We start from the raw sequence: 16,416 nt of genomic DNA, 5'->3' as shown, positions 1-16,416 counted from the left end.
AAAGGATTTCATTTTTCCAGGATTTCTAAGACAGGGTTATTGTGTCAGGTCTTACTTGATAGAAGCAAAGTGAAGCGGAAGGATGTCATAAGGAGATAGTGTCTCAGATCAGAAAATGATCCTGACAAAAAACTACACATTGGAAGCGTCTCATTTCAAAATTCTCTGAGACCCTGAGACATTTTTAAGGGAAGGCTGAGAGCAATGGGGAAATTACCCAAGAGCTTTCCTATTCCTGGGGTAAATGGTGGTCATCACACATAATTGGATCATCACCAGATGAGGCAGTTGAAATTTCCCCAAAATGAGAAGGGTCTAGGTCAGTCCGAGTGTTCAGGGTGGTCATAACTCACACCCGCCAAGGCCAGACGCGCTCCAAGTGCTTCCAGGCATCACTGACTCAGCTGACAACATCCCTGCTGAGGAAGATACCATCCTTACCCTCATCAGCCTCACTTTGCAGATTGTGTCCTAAAGCACAGAGAGAAACTGGCTCAAGGTCACCCAGCTGGGAGGTGGCTAAGCCAGACCTCTAAGTTGAGCAGAGACAGGTTGTCTGGAGTCCTCCCTTTGAACCACTGAGACTGAGCATATGTCGGTATCGTGTGTGGCGTCCCTCCTGAGAGCCTGCTTCCCAGGTGGGGGTAATGAGGCAGGAAGATTCCCAGGTGAAGGTCAATGTGATGCTATTAACACCATTCACAGGCTGAGAGTTTTGAGAACACTCGACTTATGGGAAGAAACAGAGTCAAATCAATAGCCCAGGGCTCTGTTGTCAGCCATGAGGTCTTTTTTAAAAATTTAAATAACACAAGAACTCAGAGCTAGGTTGTGCTAGAATAAATGGGTAGGTACATGGGTGGGTGGATGGATGGATGGGTGGGTGGGTGAATGGGATATATGGATGGGTGGGTGGATGGATGGATGGGTGGGTGGGTGAATGGGATATATGGATGGGTGGGTGGATGGATGGATGGGTGGGTGGGTGAATGGGATATATGGATGGGTGGGTGGATGGATGGATGTCATTCTCCAAAAGTCCAGTAGGGAAAGTTGTTTTTCATGAGGTGGTAGAAGTTGCACCCCTACCCACTCTCATCCCACAACAAAAGAAAACCCTCCATCCATTGACCCCACCGTGGGCTCAGCATCCTGAGAACTTGCATTGCTTGCTGAACTGAAGTCACCATGCCTCAAGAATACCATCTATTCTAACTGAACTAATAAATAAGATTAAGTGTTAAAGGACAAGGACTTGGTGAACTGTCTTCAGAACAAGCCCTAGGAATCCCAGAAATGATTCACTGATACTATGAATACCACCCCAGCCTCATTCAATTTACATATCAATACAACTTAATATGTCAGGGTATGCAGAAGGCAGGAGAAGTCCTCCCTGACCAAATATGTACAGCCATAATTAGCAGGTTAATGCAAATGTGTTGAATATACTGTCGAAATTTTCTAGGAGACCACCCACCAACTTACTGAGAGATTCCTGCATACAGCTTTCAATACTTTTCTGTAAGCAGGAATTTGCTTGGCTGTTTTCAAACCCATCTAGAGAGATGTTATCATGGCCCTTAAGACCAGCAGAGTTGACATACATGGACTTTTGCTTATTTTTTCTTTGTGGGGGTGATGCAGAGAGGACCTAGTGGGGGCAAAAAGAAAATCAATGTCAATCCCAACAAGAGAGCCATTAGATCTCCTAGTAATGCTGCTCCCTGATGCCCCATGCCATGGCACTTGGCACCAGTGGCCTCACCCAGGTCCTCCCCCTGTCAGCTCCACCCACTCTCGCCCTACTGACTTCACGTTCACAAAACACACCTATCTGGGACCATCTACCACCTGGTCCCACCATAGACCCAGCCCCATCTCCCATGTTCTACCAAGTCTAGAGAATCACAGAAAGAAGATTCTAGAAGAATGTAGTTCCTCCCTTTCTTGGCCATCTGAAACCAGCGTCCCAGCTACTCAGGCCAGTTCCTCCTCGGGCACACTGGCATCCCCTCTTCAAAATTATCAAGACAGCATCCCTGTCGTCATTCACAGCTCCTCTTTAGGGGACAGAGGGTCCAGCCTGAGGGAATGTATTCCACTCATTGGTCTTTATGATCACAAATAGAAAACTACTCAGCTCACGTCAATGCAAGCACATTTTTCTCAAAACAACCCCTTTGAATATTCTAATCTTGCCATTAGGAAATGCTACATACCCATCTAAGGGTGCAGCACAGGAGGTTGACATGACAGCAGCAGGGTGGCCATCTCCCCTGCACCGCAGATGGCTGGCAGGCACGCTGGGGAGTGCACGGAGGGCAGTGAGGGAATCCAGGGCACAAGGCTGAGCCACTGCCCGGAGAGGACTCCTCTGGGCTCTCAGCCCCGGATCCCTCACCAGGCGGCTCACAGGGTCTCAGAAGGGAGCCTCCCTCCTTGGCGACATTAAAAGACAGCGCTTCAGAATGTAATGAGCCCCCAGTTAATGAGTGAGGATGCGTCATTCCTTCTGATGATCTCATAGGTGCCAAGTATCCATAACAAGGCAGGACTGGAATTTAAAGACATCATGCTTGACATCATTTTTCCTGAGTGCTTCACTGCACCAAGGGCTACAGGAAAATAGCAAAGAATATGTCTTGGTTTGATATTCCAGAAAGCAGGGCAATTGGTGCTCCAGCAGAGGGAGGTTGCCAGGAAGCGGGGAGGAAGGACAGGAAGCGGGGTTGCCCATCAAGGTGGCACTGCCAGGCACATCCAGATGCTGATCCTGCCCCCTCCGAGAGCTGGGCCGACTGAGGACAGACAGCAAGGGAAGGCAGGTGAGTTATTCACCAGCTCTTGTGCCCCCCTGGTCCCAGACATGTGCCACCACTGTGCATGAATTCCTGATGCTGCCGGACTGGGCAGGGTCATGCACCTGGCACCTGCCAGGGACAGGGAGAAAGCCCCAGCGCAGGAGGTGGAGAGGTGGGAGGTGACGCATGCTGTCACTTCACACCTGCCTGAAGACTGCAGAACCCACGCTGAGCCAGCCACCCTCACGGATCCTCACATTAGGGTCTGAAATGACACATGAGAGGTGTCTGAGTCAGCACATGAATTTGGCTGGGTGACTCTTTTCAAACAAAATCATATAAACTCCTGCGTCTGAGCACTGCTGTCTTGACTAGCAGGTGTGCTGGCATCCTGACCATAAGAACTCAAAAAGAACCTTATGGCATGCTCGTAATGAAACCTACCCTTCCTTTGAAAGTGACTCGACACTGTCTCAGTCTACTGCTCCTCCTTGTGAAATCTATTGCAGAAATCTGACTGCTCCTGGAGTCGCCACCACTGAGTGAGGTGAGTGAAGCACTCAAGAGAACAATAAAAACTCACCAATCAAGACAAATACCACACGGGACCACTTATAGGTGAAATTTGGAGGGAAAAAAGAGGGTTGGGAAAATAGGGGGAGGCTGGTGAAAGGGTACAGACTTTCAGTTATAAGATCAGGCCTGAGGATCTAATATATAACTTGGTGACTATGGTTGATAACATATCAACTATATATTGTACAGCGCTGTATAACTGAAATTTGCTAAGACAGTAGAACTTAAGTGTTCTCACCAAAAAAAAAGGTAAATGGAGGGACGTAACCTGATGGTGGGAACCTTTCACAATTTATACATCTTAAGTATGTTACAATTTTATTTGTCAGTTATACTTCAAAAAAGCTAGAAAAAAGAAAAATATTAATGCAGTATTTTCATAAATCAAAAATATAGCATAAACTCATGATAAACATAATGTCGACATTTTACATAAAGATGGGATCAATCTGTACCACCAATAATCCCCTAGGCCTGGGGCCCCTGGGGGGCTCCACCTCGGCATGTTTCCCTTAAAGGAAGTAAAAAGATTCAAGCAGTCGAGTAATTTCAAGGATTTAGGAAATTGTTCTAATTCAGTCTTGGAGCGCTTTCATTTGCAGCTTTTTCATGGGCCATGACTATAGGCTGTGTATTCGTGCTGTCATTTGGTGAGTTTTTATTATACGATTTCTAGAATGGTGCCATGGAGGAAACCATCTCTCACACTTTGCTGTCGATACCCATAAAATTGCGTATGCTGATCACATGTCATGTATGAAACTGAATTACCAAAACCTGCTTCCTCATTAAGGCAAACTCAGAACACTGGACAGATGAGGTCCAGCCAGACACTCACTCACCAGTACCTATTGTTTCATCTTTAGGATAAAACACAAGCTCCCATTCAATATTTATTTTTCATCCCAGAAGGTTGAAGCGAATGAAACGTGAGATGAATTCCAGCAAGCTAAATTTGGGGTACCAGTGAACTCCAGGAATATTTTCCAAACCTGCACCTATGGCATTTAAGTGAATAAACCAGTCTTCCCTCCAAGAATACGGCTTCGTATTCAACTTGGTGAGATACGACTCATGAGAGGATCACTGCCTCCAAAGCCCCTGGGTTTCCGCACCGACTCTGCACCACCTCCTCCCCCATGTCCCCAAGAGAGCCACCGCTTTGCCACCAAATACAGGAAAGAGCTCTCCATGTGCATGTGCTTTGCCAGTCCTGGAGAAAAGGTGACACCCCGGGGGAGCCAGGTCTGCAGAGGACAAAGGGCGCAGGAGCCCTGCACAAGCCTTCGGCTCACAGAGGCGTTTCTCTTGGTTTGGGGTCAGCTCACATGGCTACCGCAGAAGCAAAACTCTCCAGTTGGAGGATTTGGTCTCCCTAAGACTAAGAAATAAAAGATTCTGTTCAAAACCAGAGTATCAAAAATAAATATATTCACCAATGTTCAAAACCTCGGGGAGTGAAGGCCACGGATTCAGTCAGAGGCCCAGGCTCAACCCCAGGGGGTGACTCGTTCTGGACTAGCTTCTCCTTCTATGAACCAGGCACTGGGCAGAGCCCTGAAGGTCCCCGGGAGAAGGAAGGGCACATTCCCTGGCTTTGGTTGGCTCATGACCTGGAAGAACAGAAAATAAACCAACCATCCCAATCATGGTGGGTAGGAGCTGGGCCCCAAGATGACTAAGATCAGGGACATGTGAGGGGCCCCAACACACCAGGGTGGGTGGAGGTCAAAGGGGGGTTTCCACATCTTGAGGGAAGAGTATGAGTCACTGCACCCCCACCAGCTGTGCATTGCTGGGGACACGGCTTATTGGAGTCTCTGTTCCCGCCCTCTGAGAAGGAAAGATGATGGCCTCCAGCTCCTACTGGCCACATGCAGGGACCTGGCCCCCAGCAGGGGTGCTCTCCCTGCCTCTCTATCAGCCAGAAGAGGCATTATTCAGTGATATCAAGGGGACAGCATCTCTATATCAAAACAGGGAAAAGAACTTGTTTCGAGGCACTTTTTAGCTTTTTTCTCTCTGTGCCCAACACCTGGCCTCTGTTGGACTCTGTCTACCAAGTACTTGATTTTAGCACAAGAAGGTAAGAAAATTCCATCTCATTCCCATGGTGGCTTGGAAGCTCTTGTTAGAAGTGCCACCTAATGCCGTCCATCCTCTGGTGCTGTGTCTTCTCTTTCGTTATTTTTCCCCATGGTGCTCTCTTCCTTTTGGGCCACTGCATCCTGATATGCAGATTTCTAATGGTTTCAGGGTTTGGGGGAGACTGAAATGGTAGCATCATGACAAGCAGTTCCTCATATGGGTCATAATAAGAGGAAAAACACAAATGTGCACGTCTTTGGCAGTAATTGTGCTTGGGGACCATGAAGTTTTGGAAATTACATAATCTTCACAGAATCAGTACCCTGCACAGGAGACGCATCGAGACGGAGCCATCATATTGCCAGCAACATCAGTCCTCTGTCCCCAAAGATCCCCCAAGCTCCTAAATGGGTTTTTTGTGCTTTCTTGTCATCCCTGTGTTTATAAAAAAACAGAAAGTCAGGTTCCTATGATTTGTATTTAATGTTTTATTGATGAAGAATTGTGAGTCTCCTGATAAAATATCAGACTTAAATGAACAGAAGAGAGAAACCGCGGTGATTGCACAGCAAAGAGAGGTAAACCGCTGGGCCTGCCAGCAGGTAGCTGATGACTGCTGGGAGCCGCCAAAACCACTAAATGAGGGGTTTCTCAGGAGCATCAAAAGCACACCATTAAAACCTCCTCCAAATCAAAGTCACTGAATCTGTCTGGAGAGCAGAAGAGACTTTTATGCCATTTTGTGATAAGGACAGAATAGATTTAATTTCTTGCCACTGACATTTTTAAATTGTCTATAATTCCCCTAGCAACATTCTGAAAATTGAGCATTAAAAACTCCACTAATTTAATCCCTAAAGGTATAGAAACTAATGTCAAAAGAGAACTTCAACTGGAAGAATGTTTTTTTTCATAGTTGGTTAAAAAAAATAATAAGATCTTCAAGGACAAGTGCATTAACCTTTATAATTCTCCCTAATTCTTCCTCTGAACACTTGTTCTCCTCTGAAAGATCCAAAGTCTGAGATTCCACCTCAGAGGCCATATTCTGCTCCTAGCATTTTTATTCTGACCTTGATGGCAGCAGAGATAATTAGCATTGCTGTAGTTTAGGCAGAACATTTGTGAAAGAACCCTCATACTTAGGGATTCATGGTTTGACTTATTAAAATTCACTTTATAATTTAGCCTATAGCCATATTTTTTATTAGTATTTTTGACCTTTAAAAACCTTCTTTAAGAGGACACTAACAAATGGAAACTCATCCCATGCTCATGGCTAGGAAGAATTAATATCGTCAAAATGGCCATCCTGCCCAAAGCAATATACAGATTTGATGCAATCCCTATCAAATTACCAGCAACATTCTTCAACGAACTGGAACAAATAGTTCAAAAATTCATATGGAAACACCAATGACCCCGAATAGCCAAAGCAATCCAGAGAAAGAAGAATAAAGTCAGGGGGATCTCACTCCCCAACTTCAAGCTCTACTACAAAGACATAGTAATCAAGACAATTTGGTACTGGCACAAGAACAGAGCCACAGACCAATGGAACAGACTAGAGAATCCAGACATTAACCCAAACATATATGGTCGATTAATATTTGATAAAGGAGCCATGAACATACAATGGGGAAATGACATTCTCTTCAACAGACGGTGCTGGCAAAACTGGACAGCTACATGTAAGAGAGTGAAACTGGACCATTGTCTAACCCCATACACAAAAGTAAATTTGAAATGGATCAAAGACCTGAATGTAAGTCATGAAACCATAAAACTCTTAGAAAAAGACGTAGGCAAAAATCTCTTAGACATAAACATGAGTGACCTCTTCTTGAACATATCTCCCCGAGCAAGGAAAACAGAAGCAAAATGGACATGTGGGACTATATTAAGCTGAAAAGCTTCTGTACAGTAAAAGACACCATCAACAGAACGAAAAGGTACCCTACAGTATGGGGGAATATATTTGTATATGACAGATCCGATAAAGGCTTGACATCTAAAATATATAAAGAGCTCACCCACCTCAACAAACAAAAAACAAATAATCCAATTAAAAAATGGGCAGAGGAACTGAACAGACAGTTCTCCAAAAAAGAAATTCAGATGGCCAACAGACACATGAAAAGATGCTCCACATCGCTAATTATCAGAGAAATGCAAATTAAAACCACAATGAGGTATCACCTCACACCAGTAAGGACAGCTACCATCCAAAAGACAAACAACAACAAATGTTGGCAAGGTTGTGGAGAAAGGGGACCCCTCCTACACTGCTGGTGGGAATGTAAATTAGTTCAACCATTGTGGAAAGCAGTATGGAGGTTCCTCAAAATGCTCAAAATAGACTTACCATTTGACCCAGGAATTCCACTCCTAGGAATTTACCCTAAGAATGCAGCACTCAAGTTTGAAAAAGACAGATGCACCCCTATGTTTATCGCAGCACTATTTACAATAGCCAAGAATTGGAAGCAACCTAAGTGTCCATCAATAGATGAATGGATAAAGAAGATGTGGTACATATACACAATGGAATATTATTCAGCCATAAGAAGAAAACAAATCCTACCATTTGCAACAACATGGATGGAGCTAGAGGGTATTATGCTCAGTGAAATAAGCCAAGTGGAGAAAGAGAAATATCAAATGATTTCACTCATCTGTGGAGTATAAGAACAAAGGAAAAACTGAAGGAACAAAACAGCACCATATCACAGAACCCAAGAATGGACTAATAGGTACCAAAGGGAAAGGGCCTGGGGAGGATGGGTGGGTAGGGAGGGATAAGGCAGGGGATGAAGAAAGGGGGTATTATGATTAGCATGCATAATGGGGGGGTGGGAGAAAGGGGAGGGCTGTACAACACAGAGAAGACAAGTAGTGATTCTACAACATTTTGCTATGCTGATGGACAGTGACTGTAATGGAGCTTGTGGGGGGGACCTGGTATAGGGGAGAGCCTAGTAAACATAATATTCTTCATGTAATTGTAGATTAATGATAACAAAAAAAAAAAAGAGAAAGAAAAGGGGGATTACTCCCTGATAGTATAAAACTAACTGCAAATCAACGATTAATGCATGCTTTATATACCCTTAATTTTGATCATTTAAAGGGTGTCAGATGATCAGCTATGGAAGTACATTTTTCTGATAATATTCCTTTCTCTTAAAAAAAAAAAAAGCAGTTCCTGTGTGGTGATCTCCAATAAGTTCTTCACAATGGTATAAAGGTCATATAAAAGTGTGGGCAAAGGGTTTGTTTGTGTTTATACAGAGGATTAAAGCCTAATTTGGCTACCCAGAAAACGAATTAAGATACGATATGAAGAACTTCCAACATCAACATCCTCTGGAAGAGTCATTCCAGAAGATGATCATCAAAAAACTTCAACAAAGATCCTGGTGCTGTTGCAGTTGTAGCTGCATTCATCCCACCGGTTCCTGGACTTGCCATTGGAATGAAGAAGGAGATATCTAAGCTGGCCTGTGCATACAGTAAAACAACAAATTTGACTGGATCTATACTGTTGGAACTCAACCAAGAATTAGGAGAAGTGCAAGTTGCAGTGCTCCAAAATCATGCGACTATAGACTATCTACTGTTAAAAGAACATATGGGATGTGAACAGTTCCCAGGAATGTGTTGTTTTAATTTGTCTGATTTTTCTCAAACTATTCAAATTCAGTTAGACAATATCCATCATATCATTGATAAGTTTTCACAAATGCCTAGGGTGCCTAACTGGTTTTCTTGGTTTCACAGGATATGGCTGGTAAGTGTAGGTCTGCTTTTCTTATGTAGCTGTATTCCTATTATGTTAATGTGTGTACGCAATTTAATTAGTAGTTTAAAACCTATACATGCTGAACTTACTCTACAAGAAGATATGTCAAAGAAATAATCAATCTTCCCATGTTTTCTTCCATCTGCTACTTCTATAGCTTTTCTTCTCCCTTCCTAATTATAACCCTTTAGTAGAATTCGTGCCTCATATCAAAATTACCGAGTATCATAATTCTTCCAAGTGGTAAAGATACCTTAAGACAAATGCTGGGCATAGAAGCCACAGGGCATAAATATGCAAAGAAGTAAAAAGCTAACCTTTTCAAAGAATATTGCTTCTCTCTCACTTACCAACTTTACATTTCCCTGTATGGCCCCAGAAGATGACTGGTTAGCCAGAGACAGGTAAGATTCCTCAAGGGAGGAACAACCTAAGACAGGCACAGTTGCAGGGGGGCCATCAGGTGAGAAATTGGGGATCAACAGAGGTGAGGCTTAGAACCTCACCCCCCCTGTTTTGAGAGAAATCTTCTGCATCCGTGGATGTTTTGTTGCCCTTGTCTAGCTTGGATTAATACTTAGTCTGTAGGCACAGACCTGATCATCTACATTTGCCCTCTTACCGTACCAAATTATGTTTTCTACCTTTATCTTGCATCTACCTACCACTTCAGCATTTTATTAAAAATAATAATAATAATAAGGAAGAAATGTGGGATTCACATATAAATCAAGTATAAAAATCAAACAAATAATCATATTTGACCTGATTGTTTATAGTTCATGATGCGTGATCAAAACCGAAAGTTCCTGTAATATGACTGCTCTTGCACTGTTCACCATGTAAGAACTTATTCACTATGTAAGAACTTGTTCATTACGCTTCAGAAGATTGGAGACTGTTGAGAATTAGGCTTGGGGTTGATTAATGATTGTGCATTGAGTCCCCTATACAGAATTTTATTGTTGTTAACAACCATTTGATCAATAAATATGAGAGATGCCCTCTCAAAAAAAAAAACCTTCTTTGTCCCAGTTTTCTTTTTTAAATAACAGGTTTCTCCTTATAAAAATTATAAAAATTCTGGAAAATAAAGGCACATGGAGGAAAGCAAAAAACTATGTATAATCAAATCTGATTAGAGTTAATCCATGTTAATATTCCATGAAATATTCCAGAATACTTCCTTCCTTCCCATATTTTTTTCTGTGTGGACTATATAAATATAGTGTCTGTTTTATAAAAATGGCTGTGGACCACACACATAATTTCATATCAGACATATATTGCAACTTAAAGAACAGTTGCTATTCAATGGCTTCAGTGTGGGATCCTCTAATTTTATAGATTTGACCGTGTGTCTTATGAGTTTATCATAGGATAAGTTCATACCTTGTGAAGTTCATTTACTATAAACAGCTCCAAATTTTTAAATCCACAGATATCAAATATGCCAATAAAATCACTTTGCTTTGTTTATTCAACTTAGCTCAACAGAGTCACAGTGACAAGTGCATTGCTACCAGTTTTCCTGGAAAATGAACGGCATGGAAGGTTCTGAGCCATCTTTGAGACTGGATGTAAGCCACAATGTTTGCCATGCTACTCATTGAATTATGTGCCCCAACACTAGAGTCCTAACCCCCAGGACCTCAGAAGGTGACCTTATTAGGAGATCGGGTGCTTACAGAGGTAATCAAATCAAAATGAGGTCATTAGGATGGGCCCTAAGTCAGTATGACTAGTGTCCTTACACAAAGGGGAAATTGGATGCAGATATGCCTACAGGGAAGGCAACATGAAGAGACGCAAGGAGAAGACAGCGGCTATAGCCAAGGAGAGAGGCCTGTGGCAGGGTCTCCCTCATGGCCTTGAAAGGAACCAGCCCTGCTGGCACCTTGATATGAGACTTCCAGCTTCCAGAATGGTGAGAATCCACTTCTGTCATTTGAGCCTGCAATGCCCTGTTAGGGCAGCCCCAGCAAGCCAGCAATGCCAGCAGCCGTATATGAAAGCCCAGTTTTCTCCATGTGGGCTGAATACACGATGCACACAGAGAAATCTCCACCACTGGCCTCGCCCTGCAGCCAGAACCCAGGTCTCAGAGGACAGCCCACAGGAGGGCCTCCTCCCTCCACATCCCTGGGGCCCCCACTCCCCATGGGGTGGGAGATGCCGTGGGCATGGGCTGGATTCTCTCCTGAACCCAAACCACAGGGGCAGGATGCTGCCTCCTGCTAGAAGGCAGAGGAGTGTCCTCTTTCAAACACAGGCCCAGAACCACCACAGCCTGGAGCCAGCACGGCCTGGGGGAGGGGCCGTGGCAGGAACAAAGCCACCACCGCAGGACCCCTGGTGACCTACAGCTCCTTCCTGGCTGCTGTGGGGGAACGGAAGCTGCCACCGCCCTGGGCTCCACATGGGAGCTGGTGAAGGGAGTGTCAGTTTAAGGACCAGAACAGAAACCCATTTAAAGAGGGACTGAGGCTGTCCAACTCACCAAACACCCTCCCTGCTGCCTTGAACTGATTGCCAGGACAGAACTGTCCTCCCCTGGGGTCATTCCCTTACATTTCTAAGATTTTAGCCATAATTATAAATCACCAATTGGAAATTGTTGCAATATGTTATTTAATTTATTGGTAGGCACATGACATCAAGGTATCCTCATGACAGTGTACCGCATTTCAGGGATGGGGTTTATTTTTATTTAGGGTGTCATGGTGAAAATCATCAGTTCTGGGCCTGTGGGTGGAGGCAGAGGCTGATTCCAAGGCAAACCAAAGAACTTCCTGTGGGCAGAGTAGTCTGTATCTCCATCGCAAGACAGCAAATGAGTCAGAACTCAACATCCATATGATATAAAGGGTCACTTTTACTCTATACAAATTACACCCTAATAAACATGACCAAAAAAGAAAGAACAGGAAGGAAAGAGTGTCCTGGACCAGACTGCCCAGCCCTGTCACTTAGCAGCTGTGCGACCCTGTGCAGGTCACTTAACTTCTCTGAGTCTCATTTCTGCTTCTGTAAAATGGGGATGACAAGCCACCTACCTCACCAGGCTGCAAGGATTCAATGAGATAGAAACAGTCACAGTGCGTGGATCTGGTCCCTGGAAGGAATCGGACTGAAAGGTAATGGTAAAAGAGGCTCCAAAGCAGGTATCGCCCTCTCTTTTCCATCGTATGGAACCTGCAGTAACGTAAGGGATCAGAAGTACACTGGGCTCAGCAGTCTGAAGGCCTGGAGAAACCCCAGCTCTTCCATGTGGCCACATGAATCTGAGTAAGTGGTTTCACTCCCCAGGCCTTGGCTGCTTTATCTGTTCAGTTCCTTTTTCATAAAGGATTAAAATAAAATAGTAAGATAAAATACAGTAAATAAAATAAAATAAACTCATATCTCACATGACTATCATGAGAACCCAAAGAGAAAATGCTAGTGTCTGTGACCACTTTTTCCTAAAGTGTACCACCTCTCCCAGTCAATTTTCAAGTTATTCAGTTCATTTGAAGCTTTCTGGGCCTCTGATCCCAGCATGGGTGCAGTTTGTGGGTTTCATGAAAGTCACAGCTCATATTCTTTCTGGAAAGAGAAGATGCAGGAGGAGGGTGGAGGGGCTGGGGGAGCCCCGTGGTCCTGACACGGTGTGTGGGTGCCTGCACCGCTCTGCGGACTCTCCACGAGCCTAGAGACAAGGACATGTGAATCGGCTCGCAGCCGCTCCATTTTACCAACGACGTCGAGTCAAGCTGCCTCCCGCCACTCCGGAAGCCCCATGACGCTGGAGGTGCTGGGCCCTCCCTGAGCGGGGGTGTCACCATCCACCAGCTGTATCTGGGTGGCACTCTGAGAAATGCCGTTCCGTCTGCCCCACTTCCTTTTTGTCTTTCTAATGTGTGTCGGTTCCGGGTTACCACAGAATAAATGTTGGTAAAAAGGCCACATGCCTTATAGAGCAGCTGCCATGATGGACAGAAGACAACAGTGGGCCCCCAGACACAGACCCCCAGCCTCAGTCATTTCTCACAGCATACACAGAAGGTCCCAGATTCAAGCACAGCACCAAAGGACAGAGAGATTCACTTTCTCTCCCTGCCCCTAGAAGTTATGACTGACTAGAAAAGGAAAAAGGATAGAAAACTGTCCACAAAACATGATGTGAAGGCGGAAACAGATGTGCCTATAACCCAACTCATTTAAGGACCAATCTTCCTTATGCAGAGGATGAGGGGGAGATGCCAACCGGCCAGCAAGGCCAGTTTTCTAGAACTAAATGAAACCTAGACAGTATCACTGTGAAAACACCACACCTGCCTGTCTCTCCTAGAATCATGTGACTTGGGGCACTTTTCTATTTCGAAGGCCAAAGAAGCTGATGTGAGGTCAGAAAATCCACACATGGTGTCCCGAGGGTACGAAGCAGGGCACAGAAAAACTGCCTTTGCTCTTTAACAGAAACACCCATCCATTCTTCCATCCCTTCCCCAGAAGGCTAGTAAAATGCACATCTGGGTGTAATCAAGTAAAGGCCAAAGAGTGGTCAACTATCCCGGAATGAAAATGCCTCTGTGGCCGGGAGAATCTTGCCCTGACAGCACCTGCACAGTCCTCCCTCCTGGCGCTGAATGGTCACTCATCACGGCCACACGGTCCCACCAAGGTCGAGCCCATCATGACCTCCTGCTGCACTCAGCGTCCTCATCAAGGGGACAAAACGGCATGCAGAAGAAAGGACACAGGCCAAATCCACCGTTAGCCAAGAGAAGTGCACATCTAGGGCCAAGTGAAAGGTGATGTCTCCAAGTATGGCAAAGACATTTTCCTTCCTTTGCCCCACGGCACGAGGCTCAGTCTGCAAATACAAGCAGCTACACTTTCTCAATAACAACAGCATAACACTTCCATGGCAACAACCCTATGGAGCAGATATAACAATTCCTCCAGTTTGATAGATACAAAATTTGAGACACAGAGAGGCTTAGTAACATGCCCAAGGACATGGAGCTGCTAAGTGAAGAGGATGGAGTTTGCACCTAGCCTGGAAGTTAGGCCCTCGCCACTTCATCTCGCTCATCCAGAGGAAAACACATTGGAAGATGGGAAACCTGATTGTGATTATCCTCTGCCATCAATGATACGGATACTTTAGGCGCCAGTCCATCTGGTGGCAGAGTGGGGACCATGCTTCCTGACCCTCCTAACTGCAGAAAATCTATGACATCATGCAAACTTCTTCATGTGAAAACGTGTGGACTGTTTCAGGAAAGACAGGTGAACAGGAAGGAGGTTGTCGGGGTCTCTGGCTATGCACCACAGGGTGCTCAGAGTCCACTGGGAAGCCAAATCTGCAGGCATGCATCCCACACCTGTGAAAACAGGGCCCCAGGGCCATGCACACAGCTCTCTTTCTTGGCAATTCACTCTGTCTGGGTGTCTTGATTTATTTTTCACACTTGTAACTAGCTTCACGGACTCCAGTATGTACACTTCTAAGCTAAAGCTCAGTCCCCGCGCAATGACTTCTGGTGATGAAGCACAGATGTTGGTTTGGCTCCGTGAGCTACTCAGTGTGCTCCTCCAAGAGGGGGTGTCTTGAGGCTTCAGAAGCTAAAGACTTTCTTTTTTGGTAATAAAGAAGCAGCCATGTTTTATCCTCCACTCAACTGAAACGAAAATAGCTTCAGAACGTGGTAGAAGTCTGAGGTTGTATACTTTGGGAAGAAAGGGGAATGCTTTGTCCTAAATCGGCTGCCACGGCTCCAGATGTGCATTCAGACAGAACAGAGGACAGCATAAAAGCTCCCTGGGGAGGTGGCAATTCTAGCCATCTTCCCATTTAAAACGAAATGCATACATAGGACAGTCACTACCAGCACCACCCACCACCTCAGTCTAAAGGTCCTGTCTCCTTCATCCTGGATACTGGCTCCCTATTTTAGTTTCAAATCCCTCTGAAATCCAGAGCAACTTCATTTGCTGGAAAACAAACGCAGCTGTAATTTAGTGAAAGGTTGCCTTCCAGGGATGGAGTCGTCACAAAGGGCTGAGGATCACGCCATCAAATTGCTTCATACCTGCACATACTGACCCTGGTTCTCACTTTGGTAAGAACTCTTTCTCTCCCAAGCACTAAAATGTTTCTTTAGCTAACCAAGTCCCCTGATATCACACACTCAGGGAGAGAAAGTGAAGACAGGGGACTTAGGCGTAGAAAAGATCTCAGGACAATGCATGCTGCTAAAGCCTCATCTGAATAAGCAGGCAACACTCAGTAAAGACATTTGGAATCAGAACTGGGGTGACATGACAGTTTAGCATCTATATAGTCTTTCAAAAATATATACTTTCCACATGTTTTTGAATCAAGTGTACTGCTCTGTCCTCACAGCTGTCCTGCCAAGTCACCCAGCATTACCCAGTTTCTTGTTCAAGCTTTCTGCTCAGTGAGCTTCCGCAGAGCCATCCTGGCCCCTCCATCTGATTTGGGGGGGAAGATTCTCAAGCCACCTGCTTCCATGGTCAGGCGCTGGCCATTCCAAATTTTCTGCTCGGAGCAGGAATTGGGTTTCATCAGCTCACTCTTTTTCTTTTCTTTTTTTCCCTAAAAAACAATAAGGCATTCCCCACCCCTACCCAGGGCCAGCCTCATGGACCCCGTGTGACCCATGCAGTCACCTGCGGCCTTTGGCTCAGAAGGGCCCCAAGCTTGAGCTAATGCTCTGTCATCACTGTTTGAAGTTCTTAACAATGTCCAGTATGGGGTACCACATTTCTGTTTCTCACTGGCCCCCACAAATTGTGTCACTGGTCCTTGTCCCCATCAGCCAATCACAGGCTCACTCAGTCTTCCCAACTCTGTCTGAGCTACCATCACCTCACGAGATTTATCACAGAGTTGGACACGAGTGAACAATTACAGAACCCTTGCTTGTTTTTAAATCATCTCATTTCTAATGAGATCTGCTTGACTCTTGAGTTCCTGCCCCGCTTCCTTGTAACATTAAAGGGACAGCGGAGTGAGAGCAGGTCCCCTGAGGGCACTGCTTGTACCTCTAAACTTACATTACACTGCCTTTGTATTTTTGTTATGTGAGAATTCAAAATACTCATCCAAGATTCAACAGGTAGGGAGCTCTCACA

At 45.0% G+C, this 16,416-nt stretch overlaps 1 protein-coding gene across 2 annotated transcripts in view; it reads right to left on the bottom strand.

Moving 5' to 3' along the window:
* The window catches only part of PCP4 (Purkinje cell protein 4), a 55,858-nt gene that overhangs the window by 28,315 nt on the left and 11,127 nt on the right, over nt 1-16,416 (bottom strand). The window contains exon 1 of one of the 2 annotated variants that reach the window (XM_036899337.2): nt 12,327-12,461. The exons of the other annotated variant lie outside the window; for it this stretch is intronic. Within the exon in view, the coding sequence (XP_036755232.1) occupies nt 12,327-12,455 (129 nt within the window). The 5' untranslated portion in view covers nt 12,456-12,461. Of the gene's footprint in view, nt 1-12,326; nt 12,462-16,416 lie in introns of those variants that run through there. 2 annotated transcript variants of the gene reach the window in all.

Source organism: Manis pentadactyla, chromosome 1 (genome assembly GCF_030020395.1).
Source record: "Manis pentadactyla isolate mManPen7 chromosome 1, mManPen7.hap1, whole genome shotgun sequence".
Taxonomy (NCBI): Eukaryota; Metazoa; Chordata; class Mammalia; order Pholidota; family Manidae; genus Manis; species Manis pentadactyla.
Note: the sequence above shows the minus strand (reverse complement) of the source record. Positions and strands in the feature narration are given on the sequence as shown.